At 38.4% G+C, this 26273-nt stretch overlaps 1 protein-coding gene across 1 annotated transcript; it reads right to left on the minus strand.

The window, feature by feature from the left end:
• Positions 1-4558: 4558 nt before the first annotated feature.
• LOC132628724 (probable purine permease 4) lies at positions 4559-5994 on the minus strand. The gene has a single exon (XM_060344509.1). It carries the CDS (start codon positions 5920-5922, stop codon positions 4762-4764), a length of 1161 nt encoding a protein of 386 aa, XP_060200492.1. The 5' UTR covers positions 5923-5994; the 3' UTR covers positions 4559-4761.
• Between the last annotated feature and the right edge of the window lie 20279 nt (positions 5995-26273).

Below are 26273 nucleotides of genomic sequence, written 5' to 3' on the forward strand. Positions count from 1 at the left end.
TTATCAGAAAACCAGAAATACTTTTTTAAAATTTTTTTATTTTTTTTATTTTTTTTATTTTTTTTATCTTGTCCCAAAGGAACACAAGTTTGGTAGCAATTAGGGATAGGCAACTCCAACCAGAACCCTTTCAACTCATGGATCTGAGATAACTGCACTTCAAACAAATTCTATATGACTATCAGGATCCACCATACCTTACCAAATCCTCATACCTATAGCATTATGGAAAATTTGGATAAATAAAAACCGAAACACATTTGACAAAACTCATCATGTTGCCAGCACTGCCAACATCATCAATCTAGCCCTTTAATACTATCATACAGAGAATCATAATCTTGATAAAACCACTTCTCCTAAAAATAAATTGAGGCGAAGTGGGAAAAAACTCCTCAGGGATTCTACAAACTAATCACAAATGGCTTGTTTGATCACGACACTAAAGATGGAGGAGCTGGAGGAGTGATTCGGGACTCCAATGGAACATGGCACGAAGGTTTTCCTATGAGAATTGGAGCACAAACTGCAATACAGATAGAATCATGTATTGTTTTAAAAGGACTAGAACTTCCTTTTACAAAGAATCTAGCACCAATTATTGTGGAATTAAATTCACAGGTACTGATTAATCTCCTTGTCACTAATCCACCGTTACGTTCACCTTACAGAAATATGTTGACTGATTGCAGATTTCTCCTACAAGCGCTAGAGAACCCTCAAGTTCAGCACAAGTACCGTGAAGGAAACTCAGTCGCACATATTCTGGCAAATTATGGAAGGATAACAAAAACTCTACCAGAAGGGGAAACAACATTTTGGAATGTTCCCCCTTCTTTTATTTTCACAATGTTAAACAAAGATTATTTAGAGATTGCATTGTTAAGATCAATTCTGCACGTAATGACTCTTTAATTTCCTTTATTTTTATGCAAGCTACTTTGATGACTTTAATTTCTTTTATTTTCGCAATGTTAAACAAATATTGTTTAGAGATTGCATCGTTAAGATCAATCTCTGCACGTAATGACTCTTTAATTTCCTTTATGTTTATGCAAGTTACTTTGATTCAGAAAAAAAAAATTAAAAAAAAAGAAAAGAATAATCGATCGAATGACTTAAGACCTAATGCATATGCAGCCTCCTGAACTTGTCCCTTTTTTTTCATTTTGACACCTCAACTAAGTATTGTTCCTATTGAGCCTCTGAACTCATGGTCAAGTGTGTCTATCAAACACAATATGACTTACATAGTAGTCTATCATCAATGTAGCAATATGCTAATATATATTCTAATTTAATTATGCCATTTTTCAGCTAAGATTAGCAGCAATTGATAGGGGAAAAAAGGGTAAGCTCTTAATTAAGCTGGCAGTGAAAGAACAGAACCAGCAGAAACCGACACATTTATGACCTAAAGAATAGCTTACCACACGTCTAAGATATTCGTTTACCTTTATTACCACAATTTATTTTTTGCTTTCAATAAAAATTAGATTTAGAGGGTTTGATAGACACACTTGAGAACGAGTTCAGGGGTTCAATAGGAACAACACTTAGATGAGGTGCCAAAAATGGAAAAAAGAGACAAGTTTAGGGGGCTGCATATGCATTAAGCCTATATAATAATATTCATCATGATGACAAGTTTCAAAAATTGTAAAAGATCTTACCATACAATTCAAATAGTCACATAACTCCTGAACTAACAATAAGTCACATAACAGATAAGGAAAATGAATGTCGTATAACTAACAATATGTGTTGATTAGAATGTGTTTAAATTATTACTACAAGATCGATTAGATCTTGAGCATACCAACTTATACCTAGCAGGAGATCTAACACAAAATACGACGAAATCGTCTCAAATAAATTCTTTTTTAATTATTTATGTGTACAAAATAAACTTTCTGTCGAGTATTGATGATTTCTGATCTTGTCCAATTATATATGACTATACATTTTTCTTCATATTTGTATTTCGACGACGCTAATTAATCTATCACACCTATTCCAAAAATCAAATTAAACTAAAATTTTCGCAGCTTATTATGTAATCAAATATACTAACTATTAAAGAAGGTTAAAACAGAAAGTCTAGTTTAGAAAAATAGATATCTAGTGTCACTAAAATACTTGTCTAGCTAGTATACTTCAAATTGAAGTCTACATCTACATCTATAATTATTATTGTTATCTAAAAAGTGATAGAACGGTCGAGTTATAAACTATTATGGATACTCAAAAAGAGAGTTGTTCATTTCACTGACAATTAATGAAAAAATTCAACGCGATTAAAACCTAAAGAGTCCTCAAGAATTGACCAAAACTTGAAAATATTCCAATACCCAAACCAAGTATAAATATGTATTCTTGGAAGTAATCAAGTCTAGACAAGCGACGCACGTTATGCCAAATTAAGTCATTTTATTTCTATTATTTTTCTGCAATTGTCTAATAGCTTGGTTAAGTAAGATTGCTATTTTTGTCTTTTATTAATTACTTTTTCTATGAAAGCATAGTGAAATTAAATTTTCAAAAGCAGTAATCCTATACTTAAATTTTCAGTTAAGGTGAATTTAGTACGAAGGAAGATATTCTCCCTGATTTTTATTTATTTTGAAAAATAAGTGATTTTCTAAAATATTTGGTAAGTAAACAAAAAACACTATTCAAGCGCATTTTCATATATAATCTTGCAAAACATTATAAGGGTTGGGGTGGTGGGGGTGTAGGTTTGGACTTGGGGTTGGGGGGGGGGGAGGCAGGGTGTAACTTGGTGTGTGTTGGGGTGGGAAAGAGACAATATATCAACGTAAAATAATGGCTAAGGAACTTGTTTTCCGTAGTTCCACAAAAAAAAAAACATTTTTTTCTAATTGTTTAAACAACATGTTTTCATAGAAATATTTTTGTCAATAAATTATGAGAAAATTTAAAAATATTTTCCTCCTACCAAATACACTCTTAATATTGTGCTATTTTTTTAATTAATAAAAGTGAAACATTAGAATTTTCTTCCAAGTTTTGAGCTCCCTCGAAGAGGAAAAGAAGGTGCGGTCAAGTTTAAACTTTAAAACTTTTACAAAATTTAAATATTTATCTTTTTGTCCCCTTCTTTAACTGATCGATTTGGATGTAAGTTATTTGTGCTAATGATAAGACCAATGACGAAAACAAAATCCTCAAACTAGATCCACTTTTATTAAAAGATCTAATAATTCTACTTATTGGTGCTTGCCCATTTATAAACATGATTACGAACACATGTAATTTGATATATATATATATATTTTTTTTAATAATTATTCGGTATACAATATTTATTGGTTCAATTAATTTAGATTCATACCGTGCAAGACTCAATAAGGGGAAAAACTCTCCTAAATACCCTAGTAAACTGTAGCAAAATCACTTAAAATAAGTGCGATATGTGAGTGCCAATCAATTTGACAGCATGCCCGAAGAGTGCTTTAATTTTCATCAGATGGAGAGAATGCACTTATACTCCTACAACTCTCACCAATACACTAGTTTAACTATTTTAGATTCATACTGTATAAGACTTTATAAAAGGGAAAACGCTCCATATTAGGAGTTTTAATTTTCATTCCTTGGACTCAAAACAGGTGAGCTTGATTCTTCAATGTCGTAGTCTTAATTAGTCTAGGATGCGTCAGTAAACTGCAATAGAACCATCGGAAATGAGAGCGATGTGAGTATCAATCATTTCATCAGCAGTCTCAAAGAGTGTTTTCCAGAAGACGGAGAAGGAGAAAATACACTTACAACCTCTCTCTCATATTCACCTGTCAAGGCATGAGATAGACAGTAATCAGTCAGATCTGTTACAACCAGTTACTGATTGTTAAAGAATGCCAATCTAACTGACGCTACGGGTATGCTAATAGATAAAAGATCTTCTAGTTAACGTAGTTTATTTGTCGTACTGACAGCTTCATTAAATATGTCGACCTACATTCTATATAAGAAGTTGATTTGCATCTTCCTCTGGCAATTAGCTAAGCATGTTATCGAGAAAGCCCCTCTCTAATTTGGAAGTTTTTTTATTCTGTGAACTCGAATTGAAACATCTGATTAAGGGTGAGAAGAAACGTATAAATTGTCCCAAACCCTTGCCTCGTTCCGATGTAGAACAGGAGTCATAGTCCTAACAGAACCCCTGGTCTTGCTTATGAGTTCTATATTAGTTTCAATGTGGACCAAGAGTCATGTTAATTACCAACAAATTCCATAGACCGCTAGGTATCTCCTACTACTCTCTCTGTCCAAATTTGTTTAACACTTTTCGCTTTTCGAGAGTCAAATTTTTTAATTTTAACTGTCTGTTTGAACGTAAAATCTTTAGATTTTTTGAAAGTCAGCATAATTAATAATTTAAAATGTTTAACAGACATATGAAAAATTACGATAAAAAAACAACTTGTTTGACTCTCGAAAAACGAAAAGTCTCAAACAAATTGGGACGGAGGAAGTATTAACTAAGCAATAAAACAAACAAAACAAAGTCTAATAACGTAAAAAGACAGATGTAGAATAAAGTTCCTCTTTTCTTCTCAACCATTTCTGTCCCAATTATATTCTCCTTCTTGTTAGTTACAAGGGATTGTCTTCAAATGGAAGATTTGGATACATGACAATATTTGAACATTGGCTCAAAAACAAAAATGCATGGTGACAACTATTACTACCATCATCAAAACAAAAAACGAAACTTGATAGTCATGACCATCATCCTCAATTTTTGTGCGTTACAATCTCTGTCATTTCCACTTGTTCTTCTTGATGATCACCATCATTATTAATCAACTTCTCCATAGAACCCTCTTTCTTTTTCTCCTCGTCCTTCGTTTTCATATACATTCCATACAAATACGAAGAAAATCCCCAAACACATAGCAAAGTCGAAACTATTTTAATCCCACCAAAATTATCGCCATAGACTATAACCCCTCCCAAAACATTAGCGGCCATTAACGCTGTCATGCAGACTCCCCCTGTCAACGAACTTGTCAAGAACACCATCCCAGCAGTACCCATAAAACAAAACTGCCACGTCACCACATTAAACATCACTGTTAACCAGTATGCTGTTTCGCCCAAATCGAACACATTTTTACTCTCTTTTTTCATCTCCGAAAATCCACCGTCTATAGTCATTCCCACCGTAGCCAAAACCGTAGCTGCTAATTCCATCACAAACTGCATTTCCACAACCATAGAATAACAATAAACTTTTTTATATATTGTTTCCATTAAGGGGAGATAAAGAGCGAACATTAATCCAGCACCAAGTGTTGAGAAAAATCCGATAAAATACTTTGTTCTCGTCAAACCATTTGGTTTGTCATGGCTCGAACCCAATGCTAATAGGACCGAACTAACTGTTAGTAAAATAACACAATTGAGATTCGCGTATGTGATTTTTTGTTTGACTATAATCACGGAAGTGATTAGAGTGAAGGCTAGTTGTGAAGATAAAACAAGAGAATTCGTCGAAACTGGTAGATAAGAATTGCCCCAAGAAAATAAAAGGTTGTTGAAACCTAGCAAGAAGCCAATTAAAATAGAGAGTAACAAGATTTTAGGAGTGAATCTTGTAAATGGTTTTCTATGAGTGGATTTAAAAACATAAAAAGGTAAATATATTGGGAGAAGGAGAAAGGGAAAGCCAGCAGATTGGACCCAAGTAGAAACCCATCGACTATCACCTTTGTGATTGAAATAGAATTTTGAGAGTAGGCTTGATGAAATTGAACCAACAAAAAGTAACATGTAGTTAATTCCTAGAAGAAACATGTAACGTTTTTTGGTGGTTGCACTAGTAGCGTTTGTTTCTTCTTGGTCATGCTTATGATGATCTTGTTCTTGCTGTGGGTGTTGGGCTAAAAACTCCATTGAAAAGAAAAAAAAAAAAACGAACAACGAAAATTTGGATGGGTGGGGATTTCTTATGGAGAAAAGATGCTTTTGGTGAGTATATATAGTGGCTTGGCTATAAAAAGTTGGACTCTAGTGATGGACTCAATATCCTAAAAAGGTAAAACAATTAAAAGACCTCCTTTTTGCCTACTAGGGATTTAGGTAATTCATGAAACTAAAAAAAAGAAGAAGGTAATTCATTAATCAATGACAATTTAAATTAATGAGTAGTTAAAGTACGATACTTTCCTATCTGGAATTGTGGATTTTTTTTTTTTTTTTTAAAATAGTTAAATGCGATATTAGTATTTTTGTCCCTTCAGTTATTGGTAAATTTAGATTTTGGTCCTTGTAATATATGACTCAACATATTTAACCTTCAATTAATTAAATTGTGTGTTTTTGGTCCCTTTATGAATAAAGAAGAAGATATATTTGGATTATTTTAGAAGTATATTTTTATTAAATATAATGTAGTGCTACAAACTTAACATCGCACACAATTAATTAAGTGATGGAACAATTAATAATCATGATAATTTTTTTGAATTTCACAAGCAAAGAGATCAAAAGTTCACATCTCAATTAATAAAAGATCAAATACACTTATTTAGATAACATAATGATCAATATCAGAACTTATCAATGACTTATTATCCGTGAGTGAATTCTTTCCTTGAAATTGTTTCCTAACACAGCAGCAGAACAAAATCAAGAAAAGAACAAGCATGAGCATAACCTTTCGGCTGATCATAAGGAGACTAGTGAGATAGGCTACTTGAGTATCCAATATCACAATCAACGTGCATGCATGGTGATGATAATGATGCAATTTTATGAGTAAATAATGATATGATATGTGAGCAATAAACATTTTTCAAAGAAGAAAAAATGATATGTTAAATAATGTTTCTGAATGGAGACAGTGGCGGAGCCAAGACATTTACTAAGGGGCTCAAGAATATAAAGAAGTAAACACACGATGAAGTCAAGGGCGTTCAGCATCTACTATATATACATAAAAATAATTTAATCTTATATATACAGTGTAATCTTTTGCTTAAGGGAGTTCGGATGAACCCCTTGGCCCAACCTAGCTCCGCCCCCTAAATGGAGAGACACTATGCCTATGCATGATGCATATGAAAAGAGACATCAAAGGTTGAACATGCATGGTCATAGGAATATCGTCTACCTTTTCACAAAATTGAGTTGGCTTGGGAATAGATTGTACTGTAATTACCGTACCAAAGTATACTTAAAACCTTCTTCCTGTCTATACTTGAAAAATGATGAACAACTAAGCATACAAGACCAAGCATCACCTCAAAGAAGAGAAGCTTCAGAGAAAATTGCAATGGCAAATATTATCCCAGCCCTCCATTTGGGTAAAGTAAAGGTAAGTTTTTTCAAGTAAAGTGAAAAGACACACTTCAAATCATGTACGAATGTATGAATGTGAAGAGAAAATTAATTAGTGTATTTACTAAGTAAAGTAAATGTAGGTTTTATCTCTCTCTAAAAAATTAAAAGCTCTCCGTACAGTACACCATTGAACCACAACGGTAACAACTCCAAGCGCGTCTCTTCACTCTCCTCTCTAATGGCAGCGCCGCCAGTCGGATTACCGACGCATATTGATCAACCCAGAGACCCTACTACTAAGGCGACTACCTCTTTATATAGTGCCAAAAACTAAGAAGATCGACTATAAGGGAGCAATTGAAGAACACTGTTAATATAAGTCATTAAGTTAGTTAATGACTAAGGGGCACATCTGTAATTATGCTTTGTTTCCAGAAAACCGTTAGTGTTTAGAAGTTAGTTAAGCCCTTAACTAAGTAGTTAGTTAGTTATGAAATATATCTCTCATGTGTATTTATACATGAACTCATATATGTACACACACATTATTGAATACAATGATCCTATCTTCTTCCTCCCTAATCTCTCTTATCTGCTCCATACTCGACTAAGATCAAACTACATTTCTTCCTCTTCTTCTCAGTCTGTATATCACGACTGTATATCACAGAATACAATAGTAGATGATTGTTCAAGATACACTTGGATCTTTTTACTTAAGCAAAAAACTGATGTTTATTGTGCATTAAAGCATTTCTGTACTGATGTGCAAAACCAGTTTGACAAGTCAGTTAAAATGATGAGGGTAGACAATGGAACTGAATTTATTAACTCTACATATAGTAATATGCTCCAACAACTACTAGAGTGGCAAAAAGAAAACGCAGACACATACTAGAAGTAACTAGGGCTATCAGGTTACAAGCATTCATACCACTTGAATTATGGGGTCACTGTGTGCTAGCTGTTGTATACTTAATAAACAGGTTACCTACTCATGCACTTAATAGTGTTTCACCCTATCTAAAGCTGTAGAAAAGGAAACCATCTCTTAATCACTTAAAAGTTCTGGGGTGTCTATGTTTTACTAAAGATGTGTACCAACATGATAAAATGATATCAAGATCAAAAGTTGCTATACACATGGGATATCCCAAAGTTCAAAAATGTTATGTGTTATATGATCTGTCTAACAAGTTTTTCTTTGTAAATAGAGATGTTATATTCAGAGAAGAGGTATTTCCCTTTCAAAGAATTGGAATACAATGACTATGTAGCAAAACCAGTCTGAAGCAATTCAAAGGATTGACAATGAGCAAGTGACACACCAAAATGAAGGACAAAGACACATATCAGACTCAGCTGACACAATATCACCAAATGATCAAATACAAACTACCAGACAAAGTGCAAACATACAGACTCCACCAAAACAAATATAGACTCAGCCACTTTCAATCCCAACTAGACAATCTTCTAAAAGAACCAAACCTCTAGTTTGGATGAAAGATTTCATCTCACTAAACATATATCATGATGTACCAGACCCATTGGATCAGGTCATCACATATGAATACCTATCAGACAAGTACCAAAACTATATTGCTGTAATGTCAATCATTACTGAACCAAGAAATTACTCAGAAGCAGTTAAAGGTCCCAAATGGATTCAAGCTATGGAAGAAGAAATTCAAGCACTTGAAAGCAACAACACCTGGAAAGTAGTCACATTACCAGAAGGAAAAAGTACTATAGGGTGTAAGTGGATATACAAGATTAAGTACAAATCCAGTGGAGATATAGAAAGGTACAAGGCAAAACTTGTAGCTAAGGGGTACAGTCAAAGAGAAGGGATAGATTATCAGGAAAAATTCTCACCAGTAGTAAAAATGGTTACCGTGAGAAGTGTCTTATCCTTAGTTGCTGCTCATAAATGCCATATACATCAAATGGATGTATATAATGCCTTCTTTCAAGGTGATTTATATGATGAAATCTACATGGACATGACACAAGAATTCACCAATCAGATGGAGACCAAGAAGACGGTTTGCAGATTGGTAAAATCCTTGTATGGACTTAAACAAGCACCTAGACAATGGAATGCAAAATTGTCTCTGAGGCACTGTTCAATTTCAAATTCAAACAGTCACAATATGATCATTCATTATTTATCAGAAAATCAGGACAAGGAACTACTATTGTCTTGGTGTATGAAGATGACATGTTAATAACAGGAACCAGCTTGGAGTTGATACAAGAGACAAAGATAGAACTGTACAACACATTCAAACTGAATGATCTTGGAGAACTTAAGTATTTTTTTGGGCATAGAATTTGCAAGATCAGGACAAGATATAGTCATGCATCAAAGAAAATATGCCTTAGAACTCATATCTGAGTCTGGCATGTCAGCTGCAATAACAACTATCATACCAATTGACACTAACACAAAGCTGACCACTAAACAATATGATGAGGTGCTTAAAGTTAAGACTGAAGCAAAGTTGAGTGAGGATCCTTTAGTTGATCAAGAAACATATCAAAGATTGATTGGAAAGTACTGTATTTAACAGTAACCAGATCAGACATAGAATTTGCAGTACAACACTCAACCATTTTCTACAACAACTAAAGAAAACTCATATAGAGGCTACCTTAAGAATAGTGAAGTATATCAAAAGGGAACCAGGTCAAGGATTACTTCTATCTAGCACTTACAAGAAGGAAATCACAGCTTATTGTGATGTAGATTGGGCTGCATGCCCCTTGACTAGGAAATCAGTTACAGGATACATGATCAAGGTTGGAAACTTATTAGTTTCATGGAAATCAAAGAAGCAAAAAACAGTTTCAAGTAGCTCAGCTAAATCAGAATATAGGAGTCTAGTAACTACAATTGCATAAATAACTTGGTTGCTAGGAATGCTAAAGGAACTTGGAGTAGAAAGTGATCAACCAGTGATGGTGTTTAGTGACAATAAAGCAGCACTACAACTAGCCGCTAATCTTGTGTATCATGAGAGGACCAAGCATATTGAGACTGTCACTTTATAAGGGAAAAGATTCAACAGGGACTTGTGACAACTCAGTACATCAACACAAAGGAATACCCAACTGACATATTCACAAAAGGACTTACCTAAGTGTAGCATGGATATTTGAAGAGCAAACTAGGAACGTTCAATATATTTACCTTGCCTAGTTTGAGGGGGAGTGTTAATATAAGTCATTAAGTTAGTTAATGACTAAGGGGAAGTTCTGTAATTATGCACTGTTTCCAGAAAAACAATTAGTGTTTAGAAGTTAGTTAAGCCCTTAACTAAGTAGTTAGTTAGTTATGAAATATATCTCTCATGTGTATATATACATGAACTCATATATGTACACACACATTATTGAATACAATGATCCTATCTTCTTCCTCCCTAATCTCTCTTATCTTCTCCATACTCGACTAAGATCAAACTACATTTCTTCCTCTTCTTCTCAGTCTTTATATCACGACTAAGATCATCCACCAGGAGCCTGCTCCCCGATTTCTATTGTTTCTCTTCCCTTTGTCTATCTTTGTTTTCCGTATATAACTCGCCAAGTCTATCTAAGTATACTCAACCCCTAGTTCTTGTCTCTCCTACTCTGGTCATTACATATAAAAGTATCATGTCTATATTTAATCTCCTATTTGATCTGATCATTATCTGTGATGGCTTTAGGACCTTGTTCTCCCATAAGGATGTGTTCTTTGCTTTCCAGATTTTGTAGATTAAGCTTGAGAGTACCACTATTACCAGCTCCCTGCTTCTTCTCCCCTGTGTACATCGTGCTACTCTTCTCCAAATTCCTATTATCTCTCAGTTTTGTATAACATTGCCCGGCCAGTTCAATACTTCCCTGAGATATTGTGTCGAAAATGGGCATTCAAAGAATAGGTGCTCCACTTTTTCTGGGCAGGCTCCACATAGTAGACAGTTTGAATCTTGGCTTACTCCCATTTTGTGTAGCATATCTTTAGTTAGTAGCCTTTTATGCATAGCTAACTAACAAATGAAGTTATGCTTAGGTATGTTGCCTCTGCTCCACACCCATCTGTTCCAAGGCCAGTCATTAACCTCTTCTCTCTTCCATGTGTACCCACTGCTTATAGTGTTACACCTCTAATTTTCATTTGTTGAGTTTCGTCGAATGCTAATTGTCCTAGCCTTGGAAGTAGGATAAATTTTTCGAGGTCATGGGAATAGATATGTCCATTTTGGGTATATAATGTAGAAAAACCATGTTTAGTAAGCCTCGGGAAGGTTTAAGACTCGTCGGATCATCAGAGTTAAGTTTCGGTGGAAGTTGGGTAAAATATCACATTCTGGCGCACTTTGCGGCGCAACATGCGAGCAGCAAACACGCTTTGCGGCCACGCAGTTGCACAACAAAGTGTGACAGTGAAAATTGGTGTTGTGCGCGGTCTGCGACACAATATACGGGTCGCAAAGCAAGCTTTGCGTCTAGCAAAGCTTGCCGCATGTTGTGTCGGTCCAGAATTTTCTGGACCACTATATATAGACCAAACTCGACCCAAAAATCATATTTTCACCATTTTGGTTATAGAAACCTCTAGAGCACTCTCCATTATTCATCCACAAGAAACCAAGGGAAATCCATGATCAACTACACCAAAACTACGAAATCAAGTGTATGAAACCTAATAAAAATTCATCTACACCAAGAAACCTCAAAGGAGGTAGACTGGGGTTTTTGTACAAAAAGTGAATTTCTCATTCAAGGTTTATTCATCCATTATCTAAGGTGATTTTTATGATCATTCTTGATTGTTTAAGGTGGTGAAAGTTAAAAACACATGGATTGTAGAAAAATATAGGAAACGAGTCATGAATGTGTGAATAGTGACACTATTGGGTAAAGGTTTGGATTGAATTATGAATATTGGTATGTTGTGGTTGTAAGTATGTTGTGAATGACATTTAGACCATGAAACAAGTATTATATATGAGAAAACGCGATAGTGAACTATAGCCACAATTATGGAGAAATTGAAGAAGAATTGTGAAATGCGGATAGTGTAGATGAATGATGATTAATGTCTATTATATTGTGAATGTTGTTATGAACATTTGGGAGTTGATATAAGAATATGGGGAAAGTAGTATAAACAAAGGAAATGCTGCCCAATTTTCTTTAGCTTTAGTAAGCACGTTTAAGTAATCGATTGGCTAATGTTCATACGACTTCTCTTGAAGGTAGAAACGTGAGCATCAAAGGAGAATAAGCAATCGATAGATTAGTTAAACGAAAAAGGTATGTAAGGCTATTCCCTTTCCTTCAAAGGCATGACTCTTGTTTCATAATTTCATCCCTATACTTCCATGACCTTCTTACATCCCTAAAGATGAGGTTTGAAGAACTTCTTACGAGTTACGTTCCATAACGATAAAGACGACAATGATGACTTCATGATGCAGATATTTCTATGCTTATGATTTCATTGATACTATTTGTCCTTTTTGCCTCACCTCAAAATATTAGTTCCTTCAAGGTGAGACATACTGTGAGGACGACGCCATAATGTAATCGGAGGTCCATGACCTTACGTCACTCCGATAAAATACACTTTTATTTGGGCTCTCATTCATGCTACGTATATTATATGTGTATATGATATGTATATGTATATAGGGGACATGGGGAAAAGGGTGAGGTGTTATAGACGCATAGCCACCTAATCAGCTGGTATCTTATGATATCATCCCGGACGCGGGATGCCCGGACGCGGGATATATGGGTAATGGATCGGGTCGTTCGTTCCGCAGCAAATTATTGATATATGATGATATATGGATCGGGTTGCACGTTCCGCAGCAATACATGATATGGTGATATTTTTACGAGCTTGAATGCATGACTCCGCCTTAAGAGGCAAGCAATCGCCGGTTATCTTCTTATCTTTATTTTATTTTCCTGTTCTCTTGTATTTTATGATGCATGCCTTACATACTCAGTACATTGTTCGTACTGACGTCCCTTTCCTTCTTGGTCACTGTGTTCATTCCCACAGGTAGACAGAGAGACGATCCAGCTTCCTAGGAGCCAGACCAGCTTGTACCGGAGCACTTCCATACTCCGGAGGTACAGTTTCTGATATATTCTTTTGTGTCCATACTTGGATATGATGGGGTCCTGTCCCGTCTTCATGACTTCAGAATTTTAGTTAGAGGCTCGCAGACACTCATGTGTGGGTAGTGGATGTTGTGTAACCCTCATTGTACATTCTGTATATTATTCTTTTTCCGCCGCGAGGGCTTATGTGTATGTATATATATATATATATATATATATATATATGTGTGTGTGTGTGTGTGTGTGTACATGTTTTATGGATTTTATATGCGTACAGGTTAAGACGATAGTAGTATGATGCGTGGTGCTCGGTAGTCAGCTCCAGGTGCCCGTCATGGCCCACTAGGCGGGTCGTGACAAAAGTGGTATCCGAGCGGTTCAGTCCTAGGAAGTGTCTACGAGACGTGTCTAGTAGAGTCTTGTTTATGGTGTGTTGCGCGCCACATTAATAAACAAGAGGCTACAGGGCATTTAGGAATAATGACCGTCTTTCTTTTCATAGATCGTGCGATAGAGCCATAATGTAAGATCTCCTCTATTCTAATTGTGCGTTATGATTTCAGCGATGCCGCCAAGAAAGAAGCAAATCCACACGATATTAAATGCCGCCGGGGAAGGCACCAGCCGAGAACCTCCAGTTGAGTTGGGACATAGCGAGGCTCAGAGTGCTACTCCCTCGCATGCCACTCCCACTTCTTCTTTTACCTCTCCAGCAACAGAGGAGCATGAGAGGGCCCCCAGCTCCTCCCCCTATGGCTCCAAATCAGGACTTACGAGATGCCGTTCAGTTGCTAACTCAGTAAGTTACCGCACAGGCTCAGCGGCAGAGTGCAGGTCCAAGTGATAGGGCGACTAGTGCCCGAGCCCGCGATTTCATTATGAGCTTAAAACCTCCATAATTTTTCGGATCGAAACCGGATGAAGACCCACAGGGCTTTATTGATGAGGTACTGAGGCTGTTGAGAATTATTCATGCTTCTGACACCGAGTCTGTGGAGTTGGCATCGTATAGACTCCGGGACGTAGCTATTTTATGGTATAACAATTGGATTTCTTCAAGAGGGGAAAATACACCTCCCCCAAAATGGCAAGAGTTTGTGGATGCTTTTATTCGGTATTATTTGCCACCTGAGGTTCGACGGGCTCGCGCCGATAAATTCCTGAATCTTAAGCAAGGGAATATGAGCGCCAGGGAATATAGTCTCTAGTTTAATTCATTGGCTAGGTATGCTCCAGCTATGGTAGCACACATGGGAGACCGGGTACACCGATTTGTGAGAGGCTTAGGGCCACACTTATTTAAAGATTGTCTGACAGCTTCGCTACTGGAAGGGATGGATATCTCGCGTATTCAAGCGCATGCCCAAAACCTGGAGGAGCAACAACAACCGCATAGGGGAGAGCGAGATATTGATAGGGGACACGGCAAAAGGACTAGATCAGCGGGTGATAGCAGTGAGTACAGAGGAGGCCAGGGGCAACAGTATTCCCGGTATTTAGGCAGTCGGCATCTAGTGCACCTCCTCGGTTTGTGGGCTGAAAGTTTGACCGCCCTATTTATTCTGGGCCGAGTCAGGGTTTGGGAGCTTCAGGTTCCCAGTAGCGTGGTGATTTTAGCCAGAGAAGACCGCCGGTACCACGGTGCAGTCAATGCGGTAAGTTACATTCGGGCCAGTGTCGCCGAGGCTCGGATGCTTGTTATGCCTGTGGTCGAGTTAGCCACATAATGCGTGATTGTCTATTGAGGAGCGGCCGAGATGAGGCCCAACCTACAGGTTCAGTAGCAGGTTCTTTGTCGTCCGTGCACCCCGTAAGGCAGGCTTTCCAGATTTCAGCGGGCCGTGGCAGAGGGAGAGGAGGAGCCTCTAGTTCGAGCGGTCCCTAGAACCGTATCTATGCACTGATCGGACGACAACTGGAGACCTCTCCCGATGTTGTGACAGGTATATTGACAGTATTTTCTTATGATGTTTATGCATTAATTGATCCAGGCTCTACCTTGTCATATATTACTCCTTACATCGCTGGTCGTATCGGGATAAAACCCGAGCCAATCAAATCTTTTGAAGTGTCCACTCCAGTTGGTGATCCAGTATTAGCCAGACAAGTGTATAGAGACTGCGTAATTGTAGTGTGTGGTCGGCACACTGTAGCTGATTTGATTGAATTGGAAATACTGGATTTCGACGTCATTATGGGCATGGACTGGTTAGCTTCCTGTTATGCAAATGTAGATTGTAGGGCTAAGGTGGTCCGGTTCCAATTTCTGGGAGAACCAGTTTTAGAGTGGAAGGGTAACACTGCATCTTCAAGAGGCAGGTTTATTTCCTACATTAAGGCAAGGAAGATGATTCCCAAGGGCTATATTTATCATTTAGTTCGAGTTCATGACACGAAAGCAAAACCGTCTACTCTTCAATCTGTTCCGGTAGTAAACGAGTTTCCAGATGTATTTCCGGACGAGCTTCCAAGTCTTCCACCAGAATGGGTGATTGAATTCACTATCGATCTGTTGCCGAATACTGAGCCAATATCTATCCCTCCCTACAGAATGGCTCCTGCAGAATTGAAAGAATTAAAATCACACCTGCAAAATTTACTCGAAAAGGGATTTATTAGGCCCAGTTCATTGCCATGGGGAGCACCTGTCTTATTCGTAAGGAAGAAAGATGGATCTCTGCGAATGTGTATCGATTATAGGCAACTGAACAGAGTGACAATAAAGAATAAATATCCATTTCCGAGGATCGATGATTTATTCGATCAATTGCAAGGAGCCAAGTGGTTTTCTAAGATAGATCTGAGGTCAAGATACTATCAAGTGAGAGTTAAAGAGGAAGATATTCCGAAGACGGCTTTTAGAACCTGATATGGTCATTATGAATTTCGGGTAATGTCGTTTGGCTTGACCAACGCTCCAGCAGTGTTGTTGGTCCAGCAGTGTTCATGAACCTGATGAATGATGTGTTCAGGCCATTCCTGGATTTATTTATAATTGTATTCATCGATGATATCCTGTTATACTCTAAATCATAGGAAGAGCATGCGGAACATTTGCGTACGGTCCTTGGAATTCTTCGAGCTCGCAAATTATATGCTCTATTTTCAAAATCTGAATTCTGGCTGAACTTTGTAACTTTTCTGGGCCGCATCATATCAGCCGATGGTATTCGAGTTGACACCCAAAAGATCGAGGCTGTGAAAACTTGGCCAAGGCCTACAACTCCTACAGAAGTCCGTAGCTTTCTGGGATTGGCAGGGTATTACAGGAGATTTGTGGAAGGGTTTTCTTCTATTTCATCACCGTTGACGAAGCTAACACAGAAAGCTGCTAAATTTCGATGGACAGATGCTTGTGAACGGAGCTTTCAAGAGCTGAAAGACAGGTTGACTTCAGCCCCAGTCCTGACGCTTTCAGAAGGATCAGAAGGTTATGTGGTGTATTGTGATACCTCTAGTGTCGGGTTAGGCTGTGTATTGATGCAGCACGGCAAGGTCATTGCCTATGCTTGTAGGCAGCTACAAAAACATGAGAAGAATTATCCAACTCACGACCTTGAATTAGCTGCGGTCATTCACGCTCTAAAGATATGGAGGCACTATTTGTACGGTGTCCATGTGGACATCTGCATAGATCACAAAAATCTTCAATATATTTTCAAGCAAAAGGAATTGAATTTGCATCAGAGGCGATGACTAGAGCTATTGAAGGACTGTGACGTAAATATTCTATACCATCCTGGTAAAGCCAATGTGGTGGCTGATGCTCTCAGCCGTAAGTCCATGGGTAGTCGAGGTGATGTTCCATAAAGAAGGAAAGAATTAGCTCGTGAGCTCCACCAACTAGCTAGTCTAGGAGTTCGCTTAATGGATTCGGGCAACACAGGAGTTAATGTGCTTAACCCTGCTGCTTCGTCCCTAGACATAGAAGTGAAAAGGCGTTAATATGAGGATCCCAAATTGAGGTACTATAGAGATGCACGTTCCCGAAAAGAGAAGCCACCATTTGAGATCTCTGCAGATGGGGTTCTCAGGTACCGAAACAGGTTATGTGTTCCGGATATTGCGGGACTGCGTCGTCAGATTCTGGAAGAAGCTTATTGCTCCCGTTATTCCGTTAATCCGGGAGCGACAAAGATGTACCTTGATCTCAAAATAATGTATTGGTGGGAAGGAATGAAAAAAGATATAGCTGAGTTTGTGACTCAATGTCCAAACTGTCAACAGGTAAAAATTGAGCACCAGAAACCAGCAGGGCTTTTGCAAGAAATGGAAATTCCAATCTGGAAATGGGAGGCGATCAATATGGATTTTGTTGTTGGATTACCTCGTTCTAGGCTTAAATACGACTCCATTTGGGTGATCATTGACAGACTCACGAAATCAGCACATTTTCTACCGGTCAGATCTACATATTCAGCAGAGGACTATGCTAGATTGTATCTCAAAGAGATAGTGCAGCTTCATGGCATTCCTATATCTATTATTACTGACAGAGGAGCACAATTCACAGCTAAATTCTGGAAATCCTTTCAAGAAGGATTGGGCACTCAAGTGAAATTTAGCATTGCATTCCACCCACAGACTGATGGACAAGCTGAACGCACCATTCAAACCTTAGAAGACATGTTGCGGGCTTGTTCATTGGACTTCAGTGGTAATTGGGAGGATCATTTGCCACTTATTGAATTTGCATATAACAATAGTTATCATACCAGTATCCAGATGACCCCTTATGAAGCCTTATACGAGAGGAAGTGTAGGTCACCTATCTGATGGTTTGAAGTAGGAGAAACACAATTAAAAGGTCCAGAATTGATCCAACAAGCGGTCGAGAAGATTAAGCTTATCTGAGACCAGTTGGTGACAGCTCAAAGCCGCCAAAAGTCTTATGTGGACAATCGCCGAAGGGATTTGGAATTTCAGGTCAATGACTGGGTATTTTTGAAAGTATCGCCAATTAAGGGGATAATGATATTTGGTAAGAAAGGTAAGCTCAGTCCTCGATACATTGGGCCCTACAAGATCGTACGCAGAGTGGGCCAAGTAGCGTATAAGTTGGACTTACCCACAGAGCTGAACTCAGTCCATCCAATCTTCCATGTATCGATACTTCGTAAATGTGTTGGAGATCCAACCAAAATAGTACCCGTAATCGACATTCAAGTCATTGAAAAATTAGCTTATGAAGAAGTACCGGTTGCCATACTGGATAGACAAGTGCGGAAGCTTAGAAATAAAGAGGTAGCCTCAGTTAAAGTTCTATGGAGGAATGATAACAGGGAGGAGATGACTTGGGAAGCAGAAGAAGCTATAAAGTTTAAATATTCGCATCTATTTCCACCCCCAGAGGAGACTCAAGATGAGACATCAGTGCTCCCATGTATGAAATGTTTTACCTTATTACTTTTGGGTCGTGTGTGGCCATATTTCTTATTGTTGATGTGGTAGCCCAGTGTGGCAATATTATTTTTGGTTTCTGTGGCAGGATGGTAGTGCCAAATTACAGGGGAAACTTTGGTAAAATTTCGGTAGAATTCCTGAGAATTTAATATTCGGGGACGAATGTTCTTAAGGGAGGGAGAATGTTACATCTCTCATTTTCATACGTTGAGTTTCGCCGAATGCTAATTGTCCTAGCCTTGGGAAGTAGGATAAATATTTCGAGGCCATGGGGATAGATATGTCCATTTTGGGTATATAATGGAGAAAAACCATGTTTAGTAAGCCTCAGGAAGGTTTAAGACTCGTCGGATCATCGGAGTTAAGTTTCGGTGGAAGTTGGGTAAAATATCACATTCTGGCGCACTTTGCGGCGCAACATGCGAGCAACAAACACGCTTTGCGGCCACGCAGTTGCACAGCAAAGTGTGACAGTGAAAATTGGTGTTATGCGCGGTCTGCGACACAACATGCGGGTTGCAAAGCACGCTTTGCGTCTAGCAAAGCTTTCCGCATGTTGTGTCGGTCCAGAATTTTCTGGACCACTATATATAGACCAAACTTGACCCAAAAATCATATTTTCACCATTTTGGTCATAGAAACCTCTAGAGCACTCTCCATTATTCATCTACAAGAAACCAAGGGAAATCCATGATCAACTACACCAAAACCACGAAATCAAGTGTATGAAACCTAATAAAAGTTCATCTACACCAAGAAACCTCAAAGGAGGTAGACTGGGGTTTTTGTACAAAAAGTGAATTTCTCATTCAAGGTTTATTCATCCATTATATAAGGTGAGTTTTATGATCATTCTTGGTTGTTTAAGGTGGTGAAAGTTAAAAACACATGGATTATAGAAAAATATAGGAAACGAGTCATGAATGTGTGAATAGTGACATTATTGGATAAAGGTTTGGATTGAATTATGAATATTGGTATGTTGTGGTTGTAAGTATGTTGTGAATGAAATTTAGACCATGAAACAAGTATTATATATGAGAAAACGCGATAGTGAACTATAGCCACAATTATGGAGAAATTGAAGAAGAATTGTGAAATGCGGATAGTGTAGATGAATGATGATTAATGTCTATTATATTGTGAATGTTGTTATGAACGTTTGGGAGTTGATATAAGAATATGGGGAAAGTAGTATAAACAAAGGAAATGCTGCCCAATTTTCTTTAGCTTTAGTAAGCACGTTTAAGTAAATGATTGGCTAATGTTCATACGACTTCTCTTGAAGGTAGAAACGTGAGCATCAAAGGAGAATAAGCAAGCGATAGATTAGTTAAACGAAAAAGGTATGTAAGGCTATTCCCTTTCCTTCAAAGGCATGACTCTTGTTTCATAATTTCTTCCCTATACTTCCAAGACCTTCTTACATCCCTAAAGATGAGGTTTGAAGAACTTCTTACGAGTTACGTTCCATAACGATAAAGACGACAATGATGACTTCATGATGCAGACTTGGCCTCTCCATGAATGTGCATGCCTAGATCTTCGTCATTCTCTTCCACCGAAAGCAAGAATGGCATAATCAATCGCATCTGCAACCGAAACCCAAGCTGGCGAATAATTTCTATGCTTATGATTTCATTGATACTATTTGTCCTTGTTGCCTCACCTCAAAATATTAGTTCCTTCAAGGTGAGACCTACTGTGAGAACGACGCCATAATGTAATCGGAGGTCCACGACCTTATGTCACTCCGATAAAATACACTTTTATTTGGGCTCTCATGCATGCTACGTATAGGGGACATAGGGAAAAGGGTGAGGCGCTATAGACGCATAGCCACCTAATCAGCTGGTATCTTATGATATCATCCCTGACGCGAGATGCCCAGACGCGGGATATATTAGTAATGGATCGGGTCGTTCGTTCCGCGGCAAATTATTGATATATGATGATATATGGATCGGGTTGCACGTTCCGCAACAATACATGATATGGTGATAGTTTTACGAGCTTGCATGTATGACTCCGCCTTAAGAGGCAAGCAGTCGCCGGTTATCTTCTTATCTTTATTTTATTTTCCTGTTCTCTTTTATTTTATGATGCATGCCTTACATACTCAGTACATTGTTCGTACTGACGTCCCTTTCCTTCTTGGTCACTGTGTTCATTCCCACAGGTAGACAGGGAGACGATCCAGCTTCGTGGGAGCCAGACCAGCTTGTACCAGAGCACTTCTAAACTCCAGAGGTGCAGTTTCTGATATATTCTTTTGTGTTCATACTTGGATATGATGGGGTCCTGTCCCGTCTCCATGACTTCAGAATTTTAGTTAGAGGCTCGCAGACACTCATGTGTGGGTAGTGGATGTTGTGTAACCCTTATTGTACATTCTGTATATTATTCTTTTGCCGCCGCCAGGGCTTATGTATATATATGTGTGTGTGTGTGTGTGTGTGTGTGTATGTTTTATGGAGTTTATATGCGTACAGATTAAGACGATAGTAGTATGATGCGTGGTGCTCGGTAGTCAGTTCCGGGTGCCCGTCATGGCCCACTAAGCGGGTCATGACATATAGTATATTTTCCCGATGCTTGCAGCCACCCTTGATTCAGCAAAACATAGGTGGTTAAGCTTCAAGCTTTTACATTCAGTGTGATATTGAAATCCCTTTTGGATGGCCACCACATTCATGATTCTCGTAAAATATTCCATGCAGATTACAAAGAGTATGGGGGATATGGGATCTCCTTGTCTCAGTCCTCTCTGTCCTTTGATATTACCATAGACTCTTCCATTAATAGCCAGTGAGTATTGGGTGGTGGTTATGCATGTCATAGTCCACCTGATGAATTGGCTAGGGAAGTTTAGGGCATATAGCATCTCCTCCACAAACTTCCACTCCACACTGTCATATGCTTTTTTTAAGTCGATTTTATAAGGCAGCTTTTAGTGGTTTGCTTCCTATTTTACAGTCTCACCAAGTCCTGACATATCAGCACATTTTGTACGATTGTTCTGCCTGCTATGAATGCACTTTGGTTGTCTGAGATAATGTGGGGAAGGACCTGCTTTAGCCTGTTACAAAGGACCTTCGAGATCACTTTATAGATGGTATTGCAGCATGCTATTGGCCTGTAGTCACTCACTGTTTCGGTATGCTCACACTTGGGTACCAGTGTTATGGTAGCATTATTCCATGCTTTCAGTATGTTCCCAGACCAGAAGAATTCCTTCACCCCAGCTTTAAGATCTTCTTTGATAGTTTCCCAGCAATTCTTAAAAAATTGGCTACCAAAACCGTCTGGCCCTGGAGACTTATCACCATTTATAGCCCAGAGTGCCTGCTTTACTCTTGGTTCTCTACTGGTCAGGTCAGCAATTCTCTTTGTTCCATGGATACAGCAGGCCCTTTCCTTACAATAGCACTGCATACATGTGTTCTATTCGGCTTTGAAGTGCCTAACAACCCTGTATAGAAATCCACAAATGCCTTGGTGATGCCCAGCATATCTGTGCTTGTATTCCCTTTTGAATCTCTAATAGTGAAAATTCTATTTGCACATCTTCTTGCGTTGAGGACACTGTGGAAGAATTTTGTGTTCAGGTCACTATGCTTAATCCATTGTATTTTGCTTTTTTACTACAGATATTTTTCCCTAGCTAATGTCCAGTTCTCATATTCTTTTAATAGTTTCATTTCCTCAGCTATCAGCAACATATCAGTAGAGTATTGTTGTAGGCTAGTTTGACATTGTATCAGCTTCTTCCGAGCCTGCTCAGTACTTGTTTCAACTTCATGGAAGCTTTCTATGTTGATCTTCCTCAGCACAGATTTTACCCTATTCAATTTACCCACTACTTGGCACATTCTTGTGCTAGTTATGGATTTATCCCAACTTAGTTTCACCTTTTCCTGGAAGCCTGGAGCCAGACTCCATATATTAAAGTATTTAAATCTATAAGCATTTCTAGGCACCCCACTCTCCCAATTTATTATTCCAGGACAGTGATCAAATAGTCCTTTATTAGCAAAGTGCACTTCCGAAGCAGGAAAATTAGTTATCCACTCACCATTCACAAGTACTCTATCAATCCTGCTGTAGACTCTTGTGGAGTCTCCATGCTTGTTGTTCCAGGTGTAGAAGGACCCAGACGACTTGAGATCCTGCAGCCTACACACAGTAACACATCTCTTGAAATCTCTGGTTTCAGCAACTGTTACAGGACTGCCCACCCTCTCATTCCCATTAAGCACATTATTAAAATCTCCCATCACCACTCAAAGGCCCTGTATGGTGTGATGGATGAATTCTAACTCTTGCCACATTTCCCTTCTAAGTGCTTGATCATTAAAGCCGTAAACCAGTGACACTTTAAAGTGTTTTCCTGTTCCTCTATGTTGCACCTCACAGTGTATTACTTGTGCGGACATACTAAATATATTCACATTATATACCACGGGTTTCCATAGTAACCATATCCTCCCACCAGGGTGTTTGGATAAATTGGTACTGAATGACCATCCACTACATAAGTTAAGAGTTTCTCTCTGAGCTTTGTTACTCATAACTTTAGTTTCTAGGAGTACAAATAAGCCAGCTTTACTATTTTGCAGGAATAGATTCATCTCTTTCTGCTTCTCTAGCCTATTTAAACCCCTCGTGTTCCAAAAGCCGATGATATCCATTGGCATGGGGTTTATGTCACGACCCAATTAGGGGCCGTGACGAGTACCCAATACTTGTACCGAGCACCCCTTATCTGTCGTTTTACTTCCATTACTGAGTGGGCCATACAGACTATATCATGTCTTAACATTAACATCAATAGCATAATTATGAACATGAACTAATAAGCTTTGCTAGCACATATTATACCACGACGAGAACCACAAAAATGCAAAACATCTGACTGTACATATATGTCTACGAGCCTCTAAACAAAAGACATATATACATAGGAAGGGCCGGGTTCTGCCGTGCCCGAATATGTACACAAAATAGTACCAAAGAACTGGAGCTCCGGGGCAACTGGAGCGCTGCTGTAACACTGCTGATGAAGCTCCTAGGAGTCAAATCTATCTGCCTGCTAACTTGCGCGACATGAAACGCAGTGTCCACAAGAAGGGACGTCAGTACGAATAATGTACCGAGTATGTAAGGCATGAATAGTAACATAAGATCGTAATAGAAGACATAAAGCACGGCATAGAAAAGGGATATAATCTGTACCTCTGTTCGCCTCTTAAGGCAAATACTATACAGTTTAACTTTACCTCTAGAAATAGCATATAGACATCTCAGGTAAACTGCCTGACCACGTAGGTGCGGTATAGTGCTGCCCGTCCCAATAGGAACGGTGTATAGACTGCCCGTCCATATAGGATCGGTGTGTGAGCCCGCGTCCTGGCCTCCCGCGTCCGGGGTATAAGCTGCCCACTATAGTGGTGTGTATATCTGCCCGGCCGCCCGTTGGACGGCGCGGTGTCATAAAATAAATCATACATAAGTATAAACCATGCATGAGAGCCCAAGTGAAAGCTACACCTCTATCGGAGTGACATAAGGTCGGAAACCTCCGATTGCATTATGGAATAATCATCATGACTTTATCCCGCCTTGAAGGGACTAGTATTATAAGGCGGGACTATCAACGAAGAATAGCGTTAAGGGAGGACGTAGGATAAAGTCATAAACATCATAAGTCACATACTTGAAGTCTTTAGAAAATAGGGTCATAACCAAGAAGTAGCATTAAAGATCAAGAACTAGCTTGACACTTTCATACTCATATTGGGTCCTTAACTTAAAGCTCTTAGTTGTAGAATCACTCTTGTCATACTCATCATAGACATATTTCCTTTCTTAACACCATCTTGGTCATACTTATCGTAGGCATATTCTCTTTTTTTTTTTGACATCATCGTTATCTTTATCGTCATAGAAGTATTCTCGTTGGGATAGGTATAGTACTTGTCATTTGGTAATGGAATAAGGATCGACGGTTTCTTTTGGATTCAGCTTCAAAATAAGTCGAGCGGAACAATAAGGTAAATCCGGGAACAATGGGCCCACCTTGGATCAGATGAGGCGGCGTACCAAATTTACATATGTTACATGTCATGGCATTACTTGTGAGGGTTTTAGGGTCATCGGGTCCTATTTATGCGAGTTCTAGAGGTTTAGGAAATTCTTCCAACATTTTGCACACTTTTTAATTCAATTCTACTGATTGAAAAAGGGGAAACTTTAGATGCGGATTCTAAAGGGTAGAAGGGTCCCCGAGGTTCCTATCCAACATATTACGTCTAGGACATGCCATAGAAAGAAGGGTGAAGCCTTACATACCTCTTGCCGCTCCTTATGCTATCCCGAATTCAAGTCGCAAATCCACCAAAATCTACAAATTGGTCACATTTACCAAACTTGATTAGAGCATTTAGAATTGGAGTCTTAAGATAATACTTGGCTACCGAAATTTCGGCAGCACTTCCCCTGTAAATACTCCATCCTACCAAGTTCAACTTGGCCAATTTGAATCAACAACAATCCCGGGAATTCAACTCGGCCAAATTATCAACAACAATGCCAACAACAACATTAACAATTTCCATATTCAATCCAAGATACATTATAACAACTCAATCAATTTACTACTTCTTTCAAAGCCTTCCAACCCCAATAAAAACAATAACGACCTTATAATATATTCCAACAACACCATACTACTCTCATTATCTTCCATACATGTGAAAACGTAATATTCAATATACATAAACTTCAACCACAAGTCTCCAACTACCACAACTTCACTAAGCTCTCTAAGCATTCGTTAACAACATAGAATCCACAACACAACAACAACCAAACACAACATGGAATTAACTCAATCTTTCATGCAATACAACATACAACACACACACACACTCACGGCTTGGCTATGCAAGTCACGGCCACACACACACGCCTTCATAACACATGAATTTCATCCATCTTTATACTCCACAACACACTTAAGCATCCATAATATATAAGAAAAAGCTCAAATCTTACCTTTTTTTTTTTTTGAATCTTCACTTGGCCACACTTGCAAACTTGCCAAGATTTGTGTTTCCCTTGCTCCAAAGAACTCTTCACTATGTTAAGAACCCTTCAAGGAATTGTTTAGCTAGGAGAGGTAAATTGTTGATGAAAAATTCCCAAAGTTCTTATTGCTCTTGCTATGGCCGAATGGCCTAGGAGTTTCTCTCCTCTTCCTTTTATTCTTTGTCTTCTCTTGAACTTTCTAGAGAATTAATGGAATAAGATGACTTAGTCATCTTTTAAATTGTTTCATTAAATTCATATGTGGGCTTAAGCCCACCACCATGTTGGACGGCCAAGCATGGCCCAACACCACAAGCCCACTTTTTTTTTTGGTTCTATT

Source organism: Lycium barbarum, chromosome 1 (assembly GCF_019175385.1).
Source record: "Lycium barbarum isolate Lr01 chromosome 1, ASM1917538v2, whole genome shotgun sequence".
In the NCBI taxonomy this organism is placed as follows: Eukaryota; Viridiplantae; Streptophyta; class Magnoliopsida; order Solanales; family Solanaceae; genus Lycium; species Lycium barbarum.